At 34.6% G+C, this 17,869-nt stretch overlaps 3 protein-coding genes across 5 annotated transcripts; 2 read left to right on the forward strand and 1 right to left on the reverse strand.

Annotated features, from left to right (window-relative positions):
• The first annotated feature begins 72 nt into the window (after window positions 1–72).
• LOC133692058 (cysteine proteinase inhibitor B-like) lies at window positions 73–1,088 on the forward strand. The gene has a single exon (XM_062112733.1). It carries the CDS (start codon window positions 479–481, stop codon window positions 890–892), a length of 414 nt encoding a protein of 137 aa, XP_061968717.1. The 5' UTR covers window positions 73–478; the 3' UTR covers window positions 893–1,088.
• A 1,330-nt stretch (window positions 1,089–2,418) lies between these two features.
• On the reverse strand, window positions 2,419–9,089 carry LOC133691552 (uncharacterized). Of its 2 annotated transcripts, none has more exons than XM_062112101.1 (5): window positions 8,545–9,089; window positions 7,589–7,789; window positions 7,150–7,374; window positions 3,775–5,676; window positions 2,419–3,329 (listed from the first exon to the last, which is right to left on the reverse strand). In XM_062112101.1, exons 2-5 carry the CDS (start codon window positions 7,710–7,712, stop codon window positions 2,629–2,631), a joined length of 2,952 nt encoding a protein of 983 aa, XP_061968085.1. In that variant the 5' UTR covers window positions 7,713–7,789; window positions 8,545–9,089; the 3' UTR covers window positions 2,419–2,628. The 2 variants fall into 2 exon arrangements, with proteins under 2 accessions (XP_061968085.1, XP_061968084.1); XM_062112100.1 differs by lacking the exon at window positions 8,545–9,089 and adding an exon at window positions 8,041–8,198.
• Window positions 9,090–10,249: 1,160 nt separating this feature from the next.
• On the forward strand, window positions 10,250–13,711 carry LOC133691553 (protein TIC 22-like, chloroplastic). 2 transcript variants are annotated; one of them, XM_062112104.1, is made up of 8 exons: window positions 10,250–10,866; window positions 10,969–11,043; window positions 11,672–11,728; window positions 12,771–12,830; window positions 12,922–13,002; window positions 13,085–13,120; window positions 13,353–13,445; window positions 13,569–13,711. In XM_062112104.1, the coding sequence occupies exons 1-7, from the start codon at window positions 10,357–10,359 to the stop codon at window positions 13,431–13,433; spliced, it is 900 nt and encodes a 299-aa protein (XP_061968088.1). In that variant the 5' UTR covers window positions 10,250–10,356; the 3' UTR covers window positions 13,434–13,445; window positions 13,569–13,711. The 2 variants fall into 2 exon arrangements, with proteins under 2 accessions (XP_061968088.1, XP_061968087.1); XM_062112103.1 differs by having other exon boundaries at window positions 13,353–13,711.
• The last annotated feature ends 4,158 nt before the right edge of the window (window positions 13,712–17,869 follow it).

The raw sequence follows: 17,869 nt of genomic DNA on the forward strand, positions 1-17,869 counted from the left end.
CATAATTTGTAACCAACTTAACGGTGGATTTTTATGAAATAAAACTCAATTCAAATTAAGTTTTTGTTCAACAAATTACTAGATTGACTCATCTAACCGGGTAATAACCATGCAAAGAACAACCCACCCACTCTTTCGAATCCACGAAAATTCTCAAAGTACAAAAGCTGATACGGCTACATTTCTGAGAAAAACAGAACATCCCATCAAAAACTCACACCTTCTGTCGTTTTCCCTACTACGTCTAGCCACCTCACCTACCTCATGCATCTTTCAATTACGCGGCACGCCGTTGGTGCATGCACACCCACTACACGTACACCTCCTTAATTTGCGTGTCAGCCTCTGATCTCCGTCGTCCCCACAAACTCATTGCTACAAGACACACACGCCTCCTCCCCTCTTCTCTCTCTCTCTCTCTCTATATAGCTCATCTGGTCTTTTCATCATTCTCATCAAACTAACACACCCGCTAGGTATGGCAAGACTTGTGAAGTCCTCAGCACCCTTGTTTGTTTTTCTCGTTCTCTACACGCTTCTTGTGTCAGGAGTGAGTGGAAACGGCGGAGGGATGGTAGGCGGGAGAGCCAAGGTGAGTGATGTGAAGACTAACAAGGAGATTCAGGAGCTGGGAAGGTTCTCCGTGAAGGAGTTCAACAACCACAGGAGCACGTACGGGAAAGGTGGTGAAGTTGGAGAGCTGATGTTCTCTGAAGTGGTGGAGGCACAGACGCAGGTGGTTTCTGGGGTGAAGTATTATTTAAAGATTGAGGCAACCACACAGAGTGAAGAGAAGCTTATGTTTGATTCGGTGCTTGTGGTCAAGCCTTGGCTTCGATCCAAGGAGTTGCTTGCCTTTGAGCCTTCCATTGGACTGAGGGTAAGAAAATGAGACACTAAAACGAAGATAATCAAGATCTTGAGGTGTTGAATTGTGATAATCAACTGTAACAACATGAGTTGAAGAGATTAAGTAATCTGATCTTTTGTCTTTGTTTTACGAGTCTGTATGTAATAACCATGTTCATATATGTTAACTGTGGGTGCTCAAGAAATTTATATGAATAAAGAAATAATTATTTATAGCCTCTCTTCTTAATTTATCCACCTCTCTGTTCTTTCTTAAATAATTAACCAGCATCTTAGGCTTAGCAGCATGCATCCTACCACTGTTGTAAAACCCGGTGAAATTCAGGCCATCGACTTTGTTTTAACCTATTTGCATCGAGTTTTAGACTCGGTTTTCTATTATGTCCAATCATGTATTTTAAAAAAATTTCTAGTTTTAAATTATTATTGCTCATTATCATTGCTCGTATTTGATTGAATTGGATTGGATGTTGTTGCACTCAATACTATAAACTATAAAGTATATAATATATAAATGATATTTTTATATTAATTATTTTAATATGTTTTTAAACCATAAATATTTTAAAAAATAATTTTTATTATACTTTTAAACTACAAAATAAAAATAAAAAATAGAGATTTTTACTATAAACTTTATACTACGGGAATAGAGATAGTCGTTACAATAGAAGAATATGTTCTTGTCTTTTTTTTAAAAAAAAAAAAAACTACATATATTAACTTTAAAATTATTTTAAAAATTGATTTATTTTATATTTTTTTAATTAAATATATTTTTATCTCTAAAATAGCGATATAGTTAAATATATTTTTTAAAATTGTAATCACTGCTCATATCTGATTGAATTGAATTGGATGTCGTACTCCTCCGAATACCTATCAAGTATTCTATTCAACTGTTTTTTTAGCTGCATTTGGTCGAATTGACTTGGATTTTTTTTATAAAAATTTAAATAAAAAACATTTTTTAATTATTAAGTAAAATTGAAGGTTGAATAATTATGTTTATTTTAAGCAAAATTTTATCAACCCTTCAAATAGGAAGCAGCCGCTTTCCAAGGTCAGCATCCACTGCAATGACTTGTGCAGGCTGCTGCGTTTTGGGTCTCCTCCAGTCAAGCTTCTAGCTTCATACTGCCTGTTGGAGCTCATCACAGGATTGTCAGAACAAAGAAACACAAGTCATGAGGAATTAAAAAGAATATTAGGGAAATTAACTGAATCAGGAACTGCCTATTGAATTATAATTATAGTCAAGAGGCAAAGAGACATGAACCAAGGAAAACATTGAACATAAAAAACACTGCTGAGTCTCGTTCTGTTTCATCCCATGATGATGACGATGAAATTGAAGACTTCAGATAAAATCACAAATCATCTGGAAAAACCCTCCTCTACAGCATCCTGCACCTAGGACGCTATCATGTCCGCCAATAATTGTTAACACAGGCATGACTCCACAAGGGCCATATCGCATTACTAGAGGGAAAAGGAACAAGGGAAAAGGAAGAAAAGAGAGAACTGCTGGTAAATCGACGCTACCCGCACTAGAACACTCTTCAATGCTAATACTAATCTGATGAGCCATACATATGTACTTTTAAGTCCACCAAAGTTCAAAATTACACCGAGCACCATGTAGGATAATATTGTGATGGTGGTCAGAGTTCAACAAGCACAAATCTTTACTATAGCTAGTTCAGTGGGGAACCATCCCGCATGCATCAACATTCCTATATTCTATAGCCAAAGGCTCTAACTGTCCTCGTTTACAGATGAGCAGCAAACAAATTGTGCCCAGTGTGGTCTTCCCTTGACTTTTTTCTTCTCACTCTTAATATCTGCAGGGTGCCTTGCTGGAAGACTCCATGTTTTCTCTTCATCCTTGACAGGCTCACCCACAGGTTCTTGAGGAACCAGAATCGGGCTCAATGTTTTAGGTGAAGTGCCATTACTATTAGCTGCAGGGTCACCTTTGTCAACTGGGATTTCCTTAGCATCTGGAGACTTGGATTTGGTTTCCATGTTTGCCTTACCCAAAAGGATTTTCGGAGCATGTTGTGGGCTCTTCAAGGGAGGGTGTTGTTTCCCTGTGCTCCAGTTCGTGACCTTGGCCATAATCTCTTCATTCTTCTTTCTCCCTGGAGAATAGTTAACAACATTAGTAATGGATGGAAACCAACCAGCTTGTACAGAAGCAGCTTTTGGCTGTTGAGGGTTCTGTGTTGTCTGGGCTTCAGATGCATCGGCTTTCTGGTTAATCCCATCTGTAGGTTCAACCAATGTCATGAAAGAAGGGGCCTCAAAAACATCTGATTTATCAGCATGTTGTGTCTCAGAAGCAGCTCTCAGCATCTTCAAGGTGGCTTTCTCTGCTTCTGATAATGCTTGGGAACCATTTGATGGCAAAGTCTCAGCATCAAGAATAGTCGGTATATCCGATTGGGTGGAAAGTACTATTTCAAGGATTAAAAATCACAAAATAGATTGAATTAATGAAAACAAGACAACTTGTTCTGTTAATGTATAAAAATAAAATACATATGCATATAACTAGTAGCATCATGGAAAGAATGGTTTGCAAACATGCTTACAACACATGTTATCAATGCTCAAGGAGCTCATCCTAATCAATTTTAACCAATAAAATGAAACAAGGTAGCAATTGTAACAAGTGTTTGTTTGGGAACTATCATTTAAAACACCTAACAAAATTAACTAATCCATGGTGATTCTATACAACACTTTATATCATGCAAATGCAAGATATTAGGGGGCTCTGGGTCCCAATTACGCCCTACATTTCACACCTACAAAAGGTAGAAAGATAGAGATGGTAGATCCAAATCCAAGGTAATCTGTTATTGAGTTAACTAAAACAAAATTGAATTGCAAACATACCTGAAACGGAACCCCAATGAGCTTCCAAACTATCAGTTTGACTACTTGAATCAACTGAAAAGTCAGTACCAGATGCAACAACCTGTTGTGTAACTAAGTTATTATCACCTTCAACAGGCAAAAAGTCAGATGTGTTCCCAGATGCAACTGCAAGGAAATCTCTGGCATGACTATCTGCAATAGGGGAAGGGTTTTGAAGGGAAAATGTAATCTCTGGAGGAGAAACAAGAGGCTCTCTCACCATTTTGTCTTCAGAAGACTCCCATAATACCTCAACATCTCCACGGCCATCTGATTCAGCAACTGTACTAACTTTGCCATCATGCTCTTGTAGATTGGCCATACTATTGCTTTCAGGTTCCTTTTTGCTATCTTGAAGCTCCAACACTCTACCTAAATCTATGTGTTGATGTTCTGACAGCTTACCCCCACACACATTAATTTCATTCTCTGAGGTAAAATGGTATTCAACATTGGCAGCAGATTCAAGTGTTGCTTTTGGCTCCCTCAGGAGATTTTCCTCCCCCAATCCAGGTACAGAATCACCCTCAGTTTCAATTTTAGACACATTGCATCTTTCTATTTTACCCTCTTCATGAGCATCAGCATTGACATCTCCAAGTACGCTGTTCCTTCGATCAACTTGTTCGGCGGGAATACTAGCATGTCCAGAAGTTGGTATTCTGTTTTCCGCACAATTCTCCACTGCATTTCTTTTGTTTATGTCATTTACAGCTATTTCGGAACTTTCAATTTTATCTTTATCATGATTACCAGTATCATCTAAGTTTGTCTGCCTGACTTCAGCATCTATTGGCACTACCAGGGTGTTAGTAACAGATATGGCGTTTGTAGTGTGCTCTAGATAACTCGTCAGAGATGAAGTTTCACAATGATCACGAGGTACTTCTTCGGGAGATTGAACAGAAATGCTCTTCTCCAGGTCACCTACCACAACATCTGTTACACCAACTTCTGATTCAAGGGGCACATCATCTTCTGCTTCATCAGGCAATACAATAAGCTGGCTGGCCACACCTCTGGGTTCAACATTATCATCCAAAACATGCAAATCTGATGTAGAGACTTTGGTGTCCTTGATCAATGGCCTTGAATTAAAACCAGAAGGATTGTCCTTAGTGCCAGAATCCTTAACATTATTAAATACTTCAGATGAATCCACATTTATAAGTTTGGGTAATTTCCCTCCTTCATGGTCTTTAAAACCTTTAACCATGTTCTCAGCATCGGCTACCACAGGAAAGTCATGGGGAACTATAAGCACATGCACATTTTCATCCCCTTCTCCCTTATTATCATAGCTGTCTGTTGAATTGACATAATCAGTCAAGCCCATTTCTTGAACACCACCCCCCTTGGTCTGAGCAGCATCAAAAGAAGAATCAACAGGTTCATCTGATTTAACTTCAGAGGAGAGATTATTTAAAGACATTCCAGAGGCTAAAACATCTGCATGGCCTTCCTTCAATTTAAGGGATTCTGCAGTAGGCACAGGCTCTGAAGTTACATCCTCCATCTTCTGCAACTTGGATACCATCTCAGATGCTTCCCCTGCATCAAATTTAGTTCCTTCATATCCTTTTGCATCAGTCTCTGACAAATCCTTTCCAGCACCAATCTTCTTATTCTCTTGTAATGCATCTGTTTGTGTTTCAAGTTTGATGGGGATTGAGTCACATGCTGAACCTTCATTATCATGGCTATACTCAAAGCCAGATTCTTCATCTCTGCAATCTATTAAAGGTCTAGTCATGAAGCCAATGGTAGAATTTGAGTCATGATCTAGGGACTCTTGTGCTTTTCCAGACAGATTGCATACTGGAGCTTCAGTACTTTGCATTTGGATGGGGTCGGCTGAATTGCTAGGAGGTGGGCCGGTAACTGCATTATTTCATAAAGCAACAATCTTCATACATAGACAACATGCTCGCTGATATAAATTTTAACAATCCTATATCCACAAATAATCTGTCTACCCCCTTTGTTTTTGGCAGGGGGGTATAGTGCGTCCATTGTTAAGTGACTGCGGGATATCAATTAATCCACACATGGAATTACTCGTGCACATACACTCAGAATCTCATTATTTTCCTTCCTCGGAAAAGAAAGGGTAAAAGCAAGAAATCATAATTGAGTTTCACAATCGTCTAAACCCCTAGGTTTAAATAAATGTCATATGGACAGTTAATGACTGAAGCATCATATTCAAAACACACTGCAAATACAAAATTATTCACATTCAAGGAAACACAAGATGATTTGAGTTTTCCCAGAATTGTCTTGAAAATCTATGGTCAGAAGTGATGTTCAGAAAATTAAAATTAGTACGAAATATCGATGGTGGAGTACAAGAGAAAGTTTCCAAAACGAGCCCACATCAGAAGTTATTTTAACTCAATTAAAAACAAAAAAAAAATATGGAATCCACAGATATTGTCCTGTGTCCTACATGCATGCACAAATGATTTACCTCCCCTGTGAAATGAAGCTAAAACAAGCATGTCTCACAGCACCATGTTACACGTGAAGATATAAGATTAAAATCACCCCAGAGAGTTCTTACATGCCTAAATTACACGTGAAGGTATACATATTCCATGAAAAAACACAATTTTCAGAAAGAAATATCTCCATTTGATTCCCTTCCATTATTTAATTTAATCACACCTTAACTTGTTAGTTTTCCTAACCACTCAAATCCTGTGCTATCAGAACTCTTTACAACCAAGTTACAATGTGACAACAAAAGTTGAGAGAAATTAGTTACACACAGCAAACCAGATGTAATCCAAATATATACAATCCAACTATAAAACCCCTATGGCTTCTCGTTAACCAGTCTTCCAAGTGACACATGATTGTGCCAAAAAGCTAGAAACGAAGCTTGTCAAACAAGATCCACCAATGAGCTCAATGGTCATATCTAAATTTCTTGAAATCCAAAAGGTGTTTGCCACAACTAGACTTTCTCAAGTACCCCACCTATCAATCCAAGATCTCAATCGAGGTTATTGTCTTATGTCCTAATAAATAATTCTACTTACCACCATATAGCACGCTCCATGGATGCCTAGTGGCTTATTTGACCCAATCCTACCCTTCACTTAAAATGACTCCATCATACTTGAGAATGCACTCAGTGATGAACTTACAGGATTATGAAATGAAGCCTATTTAATAAAAAAAAATAGATCGAAGCATCTTTTACATGAGAGAGTCACAATAAATCACAGGACAACTCCAGACAAGCATTAAATATTGCAGCTATCCAAGTACAAATCAATCATGTTATACACTCAGATGCAGAAAAAACAGCTCAAATAAATAAATTATCTGGTCCCGTTGAAAGCTTACCATTAACCGAACCATCCTTGGATGTTTGAGCAGTGGCTTTATTGAACTCCAGGCCAATTTCCTGTTCTTTAACATCCCTAGTATGCTCTCCCGTCACCGAACTGTATCCACTTTCAGGAAATTCCGCAACAGCATCCTTAAAGACCTCGTCTTCTGATCTATTTGATATGTTCCCTACTCCGCCACTACCCTTCTCGTTACTACTTCTCTCCAAACCTTTTGGACCTTGCGCAGCCAAATTAACCAGTATTAGTTAAGAAAAAAAATGCAATGCTTCTCCCGATCAGAGACGAAGTGCGAATCTTTATTTCAATTTAACCTTGAGCAGTCTAAGGCTCCCTACAATGAAGTCAAGCATCCACAACAGTAAATCCATTCTCTTCCTAAGTTTTATGGGGGAAAAAAAAACAAAACATGATTCTATAGCAAGAATTCTCACTAGGGGTTTCAGGTTCTTCATCAGAAACATTGTCATCATCAGAAAGAGCCGAGAGGGAAGTCTCCTCAGAGTCAACAACCTTGTATCCTTCAAGAGTTCCACATATCTTCTTGTGTGCACGCATGCGTCTTGCACTTGGATGTGGTTTCGGAAAGGGCCACCCACATCTGTGACACACATGAACTCCATGACTCCCATGCCCTGCAAGTTTCAACAAAAACCCACATCACCAACCATCCACAGGGACCAACCAGCCCAAGACAACTTCACAAAATAAACAAAGAAAGTGAATTTCCACAAAATGTGAATAGAAAAAACACAACCCAGAAATCCTTTTCCACAGAAAAGTTGAAGAAACCCAAAAAAAGACACAAGATTTAATACTAAAGAAAATGAAAACCCATGGAAATAAATAAAACAGAAAAGCAAGAGGGTAAAATCAAGAATTGAACCTGGTGTATGTGTATGATTCTTTCTGGGGTCTTGGCTATCCATTTTCCAAGTTGGAGAAAGAAAGTGTGAATGTGTGTAGTATACAAAGAAAGACAAAAGAGTTGACTATAGGCGAAAGCAGAGATCTTTATAAATAAGAAATAAATGTGTGTCCCTTTTATTTCTTTTAATAATAAAGATATAATAAGCTATTCGTCATTAAAAATATATATTTATAAAAAAAAATTATTATATTTCGATACCACTTAGTAATGAACACACATTTATTAATAATAAATAAAAAATCATTCTTGGTTTCCTCCACTTAACTCAATAAAATTCAAAGCTAGTTTTTTTTTTTAGAATAATGCACAGCAGAAAGCATTCAATCAATAATGATTCAAAAATTGACTAAGCATCATGTTTGCAGCATTACAGGGCTACGCAACAGCCAAACATGGCAACAGGCCATCTTATAAACAAGAAATTGGAATAGCCTATTCACGCACTGCCTAGAAAAAAACCTTAGCAGCAACAAGGGCTCGTGTACAAGATTGTTGAAATAATGATCATCTTTCAGCTGTCACGTCCATCTTCCTTGTCTGAGAAGTAAACATTTCAGCTATATCTGCTGCTGTGCTACATTCCTCTGGATTTCTGTCTGATACGGAGCGAGTAAATCTTGGGAATCAGTCTGAGATGCCATGAGATTGATGAACGACACCTACAGCAGCTTAGTGAACAGGTGAAATTGTAAAGTCAGCACCTCTTATTTCCCAAACAAATTCCGGAGAAAACCACATATCCGGCACATCCACCGTTCGATAGTATGGCGGCTTTCTGGCCAAGATCCTATCTCCAGAGAAGAATTCTTTCATCTCTGTATAAAAAGCATATGAAAACACAGACATGACACGACACACACTTTGGAAGGCCCAAAAATAGCTCCAATCACTATATACACACACCTTTGTTATCTCCTGACACAAACCATCCTCTATTTTCGTGGCTTCGCTTCGCTCTTCTTTTTCACTGCACTCTTTCATTTTCTCTCCACCACCACTTTAAAAACAAACTAGAACACCCCCCACAAAACAATAATATGATGAAATAATACGATGAAGGCAGTTTTCTTGAGCCAAAAATCCGAAGCTTTTGTTAAAAAAACAAAATGATAAAGAAAAGTCGCATGTTTTTTTTATTATTATTAATGTCGGTATTTAGATTAGTTTGAACGACTTAATTAATTTAATAGGTTCTAAAGTTAATAATTATATAAGTTTTTAATAGTTATAAAATTTAAATTAATAAATTTTAAAAAATAAATTTAAAACTTGACTAATTAAATTAAAAGTTGTTAAAAAAAAAAGAAATAGCCAGTAATTATTTATAATTTACACCATAGAGAGAGAGATAAATTACAGTAACAAAAAAAAATAAAAACATAAATAACTGGATTTTAATCGTAATGCAAGATCATGAGACTCCCTAATTTAATTATGAATATGTATATTCTTTTTCATAATATATGACGTCACTTTTTTCAAGAATTTTAGGCTTCGCTTGTCCAGAAAATGATCGAATATTAAATCATAATTATTAAGCTAAATGATATTGGTTTGTGGTTAATTATATAATTTGGGGTCTAGTCTAATATTTTATTTTAAATTCTTTAAAATATTGATTGGGTTAAATTTAAGTTATCTAATGATGATTAAACTTGCATGAGATTTAGATGGGTTAATTTTTTAAAAAAAATATTTAAAATAAAATCAATATATTTTCATAATTTTATTATTGTAGTTTGGAAAAAATTAAATTATATTTTTTAAAAATAAATTTAACTTTTGAAGTTGTATTTATAGTCTATTTGGGAGTGTAGTTATGGTTGTTTTTTAAAGTGTTTTTTGTGCTGAAATACATCAAAATAAAGTTTTTGTATTTCTAAAAAAATTATTTTTGAAATTAGTGCATCAAAACGATCCAAAACATATAAAAAAATTAATTTTTAATAAAAAAAATTAAATTTAAAAAAAAAACAGTATTCCCAATTGTTTTCTTGATTCATAACCTCAACACAATAATATAAGTATGTTTGATATTAATGTTTTTCAAGTGAAAGTATATGCTGTTTTATAAAGAAAAAAATATATATTTTCATATTAAAATTATACAAAAAGTTTTTTTAAAGAAATTAATAAAAAAAACAATTTAAAAAGAAAAACGACAACCACACCTAAAACCCAGCAGCAGAACCCCCTATCTCTCTGAAATTTCTGCCTTCATAAACCCTCCCTGTTTTCCCCTCTCCTCTCTCAAATTCTCAAGAGAAAATCATGAACTTCCTCCCTAAGTCCAGCGACCAACAAATTTTCCCAGCATCCAAACAAGCCCCGCAAATTGACCTCCACCATGCCTTTACCACTCTCCAAGACCACTGCTCTACATTTCTCCAAAACCTCTCTCACCAATTCCCTCTCTTCAATCCCAACTTCCAAACCCACGCAAAACAATCACTCGACACTCTTATCTCACGCCTCAACCCCAACTCTCCCTTGTCCTCCAAGAACCCATTATGGGCTCGAATTCCTCACGAGCCCGTTAATCAACCAGGCACTTCCATGTCAACTGAAACCATTGAAGAGAGATTGGCTGGCGTGCCTGTGTATGCTTTGAGTAATTCCAATGAAGAATTCGTGTTGGTTTCTGGGCTTTCAACGGGGAAGTCTCTTGGATTGTTTTGTTTCAAACAGGAGGATGCAGAGGCACTCCTTGAGCAAATGAAGAGCATGGACCCTGGAATGAGAAAAGGCGGCTCAAAAGTTGTTCCTGTTGCGTTAAACAAGGTGGGTTTCTTCTGTTTCGTTTTTTTTTTTTTTTTTTTGCCTCTTCTGTTCCATTTGTCGTTTTTTCTTCTTCTTTCCTTCTAATTCTGTGAGCTTTTGCAGGTTTTTCAGTTAAAAGTTGATGGGGTGGCCTTTAGGTTGATACCGGAACCTTCACAAGTCAAGAATGCACTTATGGTGAGTGTTCTGTAAAATTTGTTCCACTTTACTTCTGCTTGGATTTTGCTTAATGAGAAGAAAGCTCTAGTATGTGCTGTAAAACTTAATTTCCAGCATTTCAGCACTTTTGCTACCATCTTGATCCTAACCTGTGGATGTTTGCATATCTGTAAGCAACTAGAGTTAATCAGCTCTTTTTTATGCATTCTAGGAGAAAAAAGTTTAGAAATTGGTTTACTTAATCATGTGTGTTGTTTCTTGTAAACCTAGCCTACTTAAGTATTTTTGTTATTTGTATCTTTACAATAGCCCACCTTCTCTACTTCCAACATCATCATCTTATTACCAACATACAATCACCACCATGAGTATTATTACCCAGGTGACCATCAGAACCAAATTTGAAGCATAACTTGTATTCTTTTTTTCATTGCTTGCAAAAATGTCTGTAAATATTATCAATGTAAATCTTTTTGTGAATTTTTCTCTCTATAAATGTTATATGCAAAACAAACAGACCTTCATTTGAACACTTCTTTTCTCTATAATTACCAACTTACTCTTCTCTTTTAATTTTTCTTATAAATGAGGGGTCTCTGTTTGTGTAAATGTACTTATTGATTGCATTGTGCTTATTTTGTTGTAGGAAAGAGAGCGGGTTGGTTTATCTGATGATTGCTTCTCCGGGGTTCCAGTTTTCCAGGTTCCAAGGACATAACCCGTCTTCTCATAAGTGTTCTCCTTCTGATATATTGATTATTTGGATAACTATGATGCTGCATAAAAAAATTGGGATTTTGATCAAGTGAATAATTATATCGAGTAAATGATAAATGAAGCATTTTTTTCCCATGAATTGTTGTTGAGGAAACTGAATCAATTTTTGGGAATGAACAACTTATGCCATGCATTAACTGCATTTCATCCTTCATAGGGTAAGAATCCAGTAACTAACTTTGTCCTTGTACTACTTGCAACTAGTTTCTTATGGTTAGAATTAGACGAGGTAAAGTAGATTGCTCTGAGCCTGATAACTTAGTTCTGTAAATATCTAATGTTTTCATGGCAAGGTAACAGTACCAGTATATTTCCTATCCTTACTTTACAGCTTTCTTGATTACAATCTAGCAAGTACGTGATCATATTTGCTATCCATTTCTTTCAGTTTTCCTCAGTTGAGACTGAAGATATTGAACTAAATTAGTCGGTGAAATATACATTTGTTTGTCAACTTGCCACAGTTAGGAGGTTTCATTTTGAGATTGATGAGTCCATGAAGTAACAATAATGAATACCCGTAGAGTGTTGTGTGAGCATTCTATTGGCATTTGCATGATCACATAAATAATGGCTTTCACCTCTGGAGTTTGGTGTCCATTTGCCACAGAGGTTTTCCACACTTTCAGACTGGGAAATGGGTCTATTGAGGTTTGCAAAATTGAAAAATCGTAATTTGCTTGTCCTGATATCCCTCTTTACTCTTTGTGACACGACTTATTCTTTTTTGTTCCTTTTGTTTCTATATAGTTTTTTTTATCCTAGTAGATTTGAATCTGGTCAATGCTTGGTCAAGCCTTGGAGTTGGCTTTTGCTCTTCCTCCACCATGGCTTGTTAGAAGATTACTTTTTTTTTCTCTCTTTTCTTTGAACTTACCTTTGGTCATTGGACATAAGCCTTCTTTCATATTTCTTTCAGAGATTTCTGGACTATAAAAGTTTGAATCAATGAAATATTTTCTTTTCAGTCAAGGAGTTTGGTATTGAAAAGTCAAAACAGAAGCTATCGTCCAGTTTTTTTTAGAAAGGTTAGTAAAGAAGATGACCTTATTATTATTTACTACTATTCTGGTTAATTATGTTGTGGTTTCATTTTTCTTGCCCTGGTTGTTTTTCTAGGAGGATTTAGAAAAATCACTTTTAAGAGCTTCCCGTGAGCAGCATAAAGTAAATCCTGCCTTCAAGCAGGGGGATATTGAGGTATTGCTTTTTTAGCCATCTTTTATTAGCATCGTTCATTTTCTTAGCTGCTTTTACTCGTATTATCAACTTTGTTTTGTAGGTTGCTGTTTTCGAAGAGATAATTAAGTGTATGAAGGTATGTTGACTTGGCTAATAAAACAGGCATGATACTAATTTTTCATTTTCAAGCTGTGGGTGATCATATAGAATATAAGGAACAAAGGAGCTTCAATAACAGTCTTTCTCATTTATTTGGGATGATTTCATCCACATTTTTGTTACAGCAATTCTTTTGCCTATCTTCTGGAAATATAACACGGAAGATTTTAAATTCCGAGGCTAAAATGACAAGAAATAAAATTTTGCAGGAGGGTTCTGCTACAACTTGGGATGATGTTGTCTTCATCCCTCCTGGTTTTGATGTTTCAACTACTCCTGCCAAGCAGTAGGCAGCTGCAGATGTAGGTGATGGTTTTCTTGTCAGTTAACTATCTTACAGTTATACAGCCATGCATTCAGACTATAAAATATGCGGTTTCGATCAATTTAGTTTTGTTCATCTTTCATCTTTCTTTTGTTTCCAGTGTACCCATGTTTTACAACTTGGTGCAGACTGATGTATTCTGCTGCTGTGTGTTGAATCTAATTTGGTTGAATGAGGCATTTGAACTCCGGATGTAATGAGTATTAGCAAATGAAAAAAGGGTGGGTATGAAAATTCTAAGCACTAGCGGTAGCTTTCCTCTTTTGATATTCAAGTACGAGCCCCTTTTGAGTTAATAAACTCATATCTATATGGTTGCCCCCATTGAGAAGGCTGATTATAAGCTGGTATGATGGGGTGGCAGCTGAAACTTTAGATCTTAATCTCATTAAACAAATGCGACAATATTGCACGCCCTCTGTCACAAGGAGCAGGGGGGAGGCTTTTTGTCAAATGGAAAACGCCATCCAAAGCCATCCCCTTTGGGCCAGGTTTTGTGCAGGTTTTGCTTTGGATTGCACCTTGATCCTTGTCAAAATAAGGTAACTATGGGACATGGTCCGCTCTCCTCTATGAGATTCTAGTTATGGAATGAACCTCCAAAATCCAACTTCCAGGGTACTTGCCATCGGACATGGGAGTTTCTCCTTGGAGGTAGAATCTTATCTTTCATCCTACCAATTCAACACCAATCTTTGCCAAGTATTTTCTTCTCCTGTGGCTGTCACATAAGAAACTCAATCACGCCATTGAATTGAATGTTTAGACTCAAGATTGGTCAATTTAATTCTAGAAACAAGAAAAAACTAATGTGTTTACAATGGATTTCCAGAGCAATCGCGATGATTTATCTTAACTTGTATTATCCACCGGTTCAGTTTTTATCACTGTTGTGCTTTTGAGATAAAGGAGCTCCATCATGGCAAATAAAACAAAGAATACTTAATGTTTTTCAGATTCAGTTCATTACCATGTCAATCTAAAGTTGATCATTTTATATGTTGTTTCAATTGAAAAAAGTTCCTTGAACTTGACCATGTTTTGTCTCACCGAGTTCTACCGAATCAATCAAGTTGCGGGTTAATGGGTCATTTGTATTTGACCAATTTAATATTTAAAACAATTTTGAAGTGAAACTTAGCCTACGAGCTACAATTATGCCATGTAGCCCTAAACAAGACACACAGGAGGTAAAAAAAACAAAACCACAACGGGTTTGCACATTTCCAGTGCAATAAAGTAAGATTTCTATGGAGTTTTATGTACCAGTTCAAAGCAATGAGAAGGATTCCAGGGAAAACAACAGAAGGTTGGCAAAGAGTTGTTGGGGCGTTGTTAATGGAGTAGACTTTTCATGCTGTAAATCTTGATTCTATCTGCATACTTGCTGAAATGATCATCTCAGATTCTTGCATAGCTAGGTTTGAAAGGTATGTATCGTTTGAAATGGGCATGATCCTGCTTTCAGATGGGAACTTGGTGTTCCTGACAAGCTAGCCATACTGTCATCATTCTTAGGGCTCACGAATCTTTTCGAGGAAATGATGTGACGGATTTCCTGTGCCCTACGGTGCCCGAAGTTTCTCCATAAAATCACAATTGCTTGGGCCATACGTAATCTCTCTAGACTCATTATTTGAACCCACCATTTTGGACGTTCTTCAAAACAAATTGACATTATTTTATTATTTTTTAAATTGTGATCTTCATAGTTACGATTTAAATGAAAATTAAGTATCTTTTGAAGTTATTTTATCATAAAAAAACATATTTTATTACACCATACTATAATGTAAAACGAAGTTTTAGAACAAAAAGATCGTAAAAACTACAGCACCTTCTTTCAAATGAAAAATATCAATTTAAAATATCAATTATATGGGAAAAAAATTTATAATACTCCTGCTATAACTAATAATACTTACAACATCAGAAATAAACACAGAAAAAAGAGAAATAAATAAGAAAAAATCACATATAATTCCACCCAAAAAACATAAGAAGAATTTATCTGCTTTTCTTCTATCCATCTCCTTTTAATATGAAAAGAAGAAATAGTTGTAGCTTTAATATCATATAATTAATTTCTCAATGATGAGGGGGGTGTTCATTGATTCAAACAATGGTATGATTTAACACCAACTACTATGATATATAAAATAATTACTTTTGATATTATATTGTGAAAGGGAAAGAAAATTCAAGCTCAGCACGTGAATTATATTGTGAAATCTTCTTCGTTTCATCACCCATATTATCAACATCAAATCTATTTTCAGTGAGTCCTTTTTTTTCAGATAATATTTAAAATTGCGGTGCAAACCGTGTTTCTCAAATATTTTTAAAATTATTTTTACTAAAAATTAATATTATTTGTGTATTTAATCGTTTTGATACGCTGAATTCAAAAATAATTTTTTAAAAATAAAAAAATATTATTTTGATGCATTTCAGTACAAAAAACACTTTGAAAAACAACTATAACCACACTCCTAAACAGGTGATGCAAAGTTCTTTGGAACAATTATATCTGACCAATTGTATTAAAATTAATTGTATCAAATATATTATCAACAAAATCCTTCAAGAAATCCCATGTATTTTGAGTGTTTTGATCTTAAGATATAACAGATATCATAAATTCAATGGTTATAATTTATTTTTTTCCATGGGACTAATTAATACTTTAAGATATATAAAAGTTAACGAGTAGTCTTGAAATTCCGGTTGAACATTATCCAAAAACATTTAATATAGAATCCATTTTCATTATATTAAGTCAAGAAAAAATGAATATTCAGTATCAAAATAAATTTTTATTGCAAAACAGATAATTGAAGAGATGGATGAGGAGCATCGTGAATATTTAGAGAGTGTTTGAGAATGTGGTTCGTGGTTGGTTTTTAAAGTGTTTTTTACTCGGAAATACATCAAAATATTTTTTAAAAACAAAAATTATTTTTGACATTAACGCATCAAAATCATCTGAAAACATCAAAATAATATTAATTTAAAATAAAAAAAATTAATTTTTTTAAAAATATTTTTGAAACGTAAAAACAAATAATACATCAAAACAATCTAAAAATATCAAAAAAATATTAAATTAATTTTTTTTTAAAATATTTTTAATATGTAAAAACAAAAACAAAAACAAAAACAAAAACAAAAACAAGCATAACAAAATTAAATAAACCCTGATTTAATTAAGAGTGTTTAAATAATAACCTAGGCATTAATTTAATGGCCTTAATTCCATCTGCAGAACCCAGGATCGTAAACTTAAAGTATTCCAGAGCAGGAATAAATGATAATTAATGAGTGATTTGCCCTTTGATTCCCAGTGGACATCACGAGACTGAAATAAAGAAAATAATTGAGAAAATGTAAAGAAGGGATCGATCGTGACAAGAAAAATAATTGACGTTGAAAAATATCTTTGGCTAGCTAGCTGTTTTTGTTGCTTGTAAACATTTTCTGCTACCTATTGCCCTATCCCATCATATATATATATATATATATATATATATATATATATATATATATATATTCTCTTACTGGATTATTTGGAAGTTGTGGAAGAAGCCAAACTTGAATTGCAGCTGTGTATGTATATTACCAATTTTAAATTAGTGTATGGTGGATGGATAGATTAGTAGATGTTATGATGTTGGTTTTGTATACATTATATCCACCTGCATGCTAAAATAATAGTTATAAAATCCGGTTCGGTTTATGGGTAACTCATGGATTTGAAGTTAGTGTTTGATATTAATATAATGATTGTATTTTTAAAGTGTTTTTTATTTTAAAATAATATATTTTAAATTTATTTAGACAAAACAACTATATAAAATTACGGTTGAAAGATGAACAAACTTGGAAAAGTTATTATAATAAATTTAAAGACATGTCATGACATGGTTAAACATTTTTCTTTTCTTTGCCCCATTTTACTTGTTGTGTTTTAGATTATAGTTATTACATTCGGTTCGGTTTTATTTATCAATCCAATAACTCATCGACTTCGAGTTTAGTTTGAGTTGTTTTTTTCAAACCAGCTTGAATATTAATTTAGTTAAACTTGAATAATTCAATAAATGATTTCATGACTTTTTTTTATTTTTATTCAAAACAATATCATTTTATTAAAATAAAATAAATTTGAAACCAAAACTGGGATTAGTCCCGCAGGGTTATGATGATTAGTCACCATACCAAAACCAGCCTGTTTTGGATAAAGGGTAACGGTACCAACATTAATTGAATCTTGGAAGGTTAATCCAATAATTACGAATTGTTTTACATACTAATTATTGTCACTTTTTATGTGAAAATCTTTATCAAAGCATTAAAAAAATCGAAAATATAGAAGAAAAAAAATGAAAAACACTTAAATGT

This window comes from Populus nigra, chromosome 4 (assembly GCF_951802175.1).
Source record: "Populus nigra chromosome 4, ddPopNigr1.1, whole genome shotgun sequence".
Classification (NCBI taxonomy): Eukaryota; Viridiplantae; Streptophyta; class Magnoliopsida; order Malpighiales; family Salicaceae; genus Populus; species Populus nigra.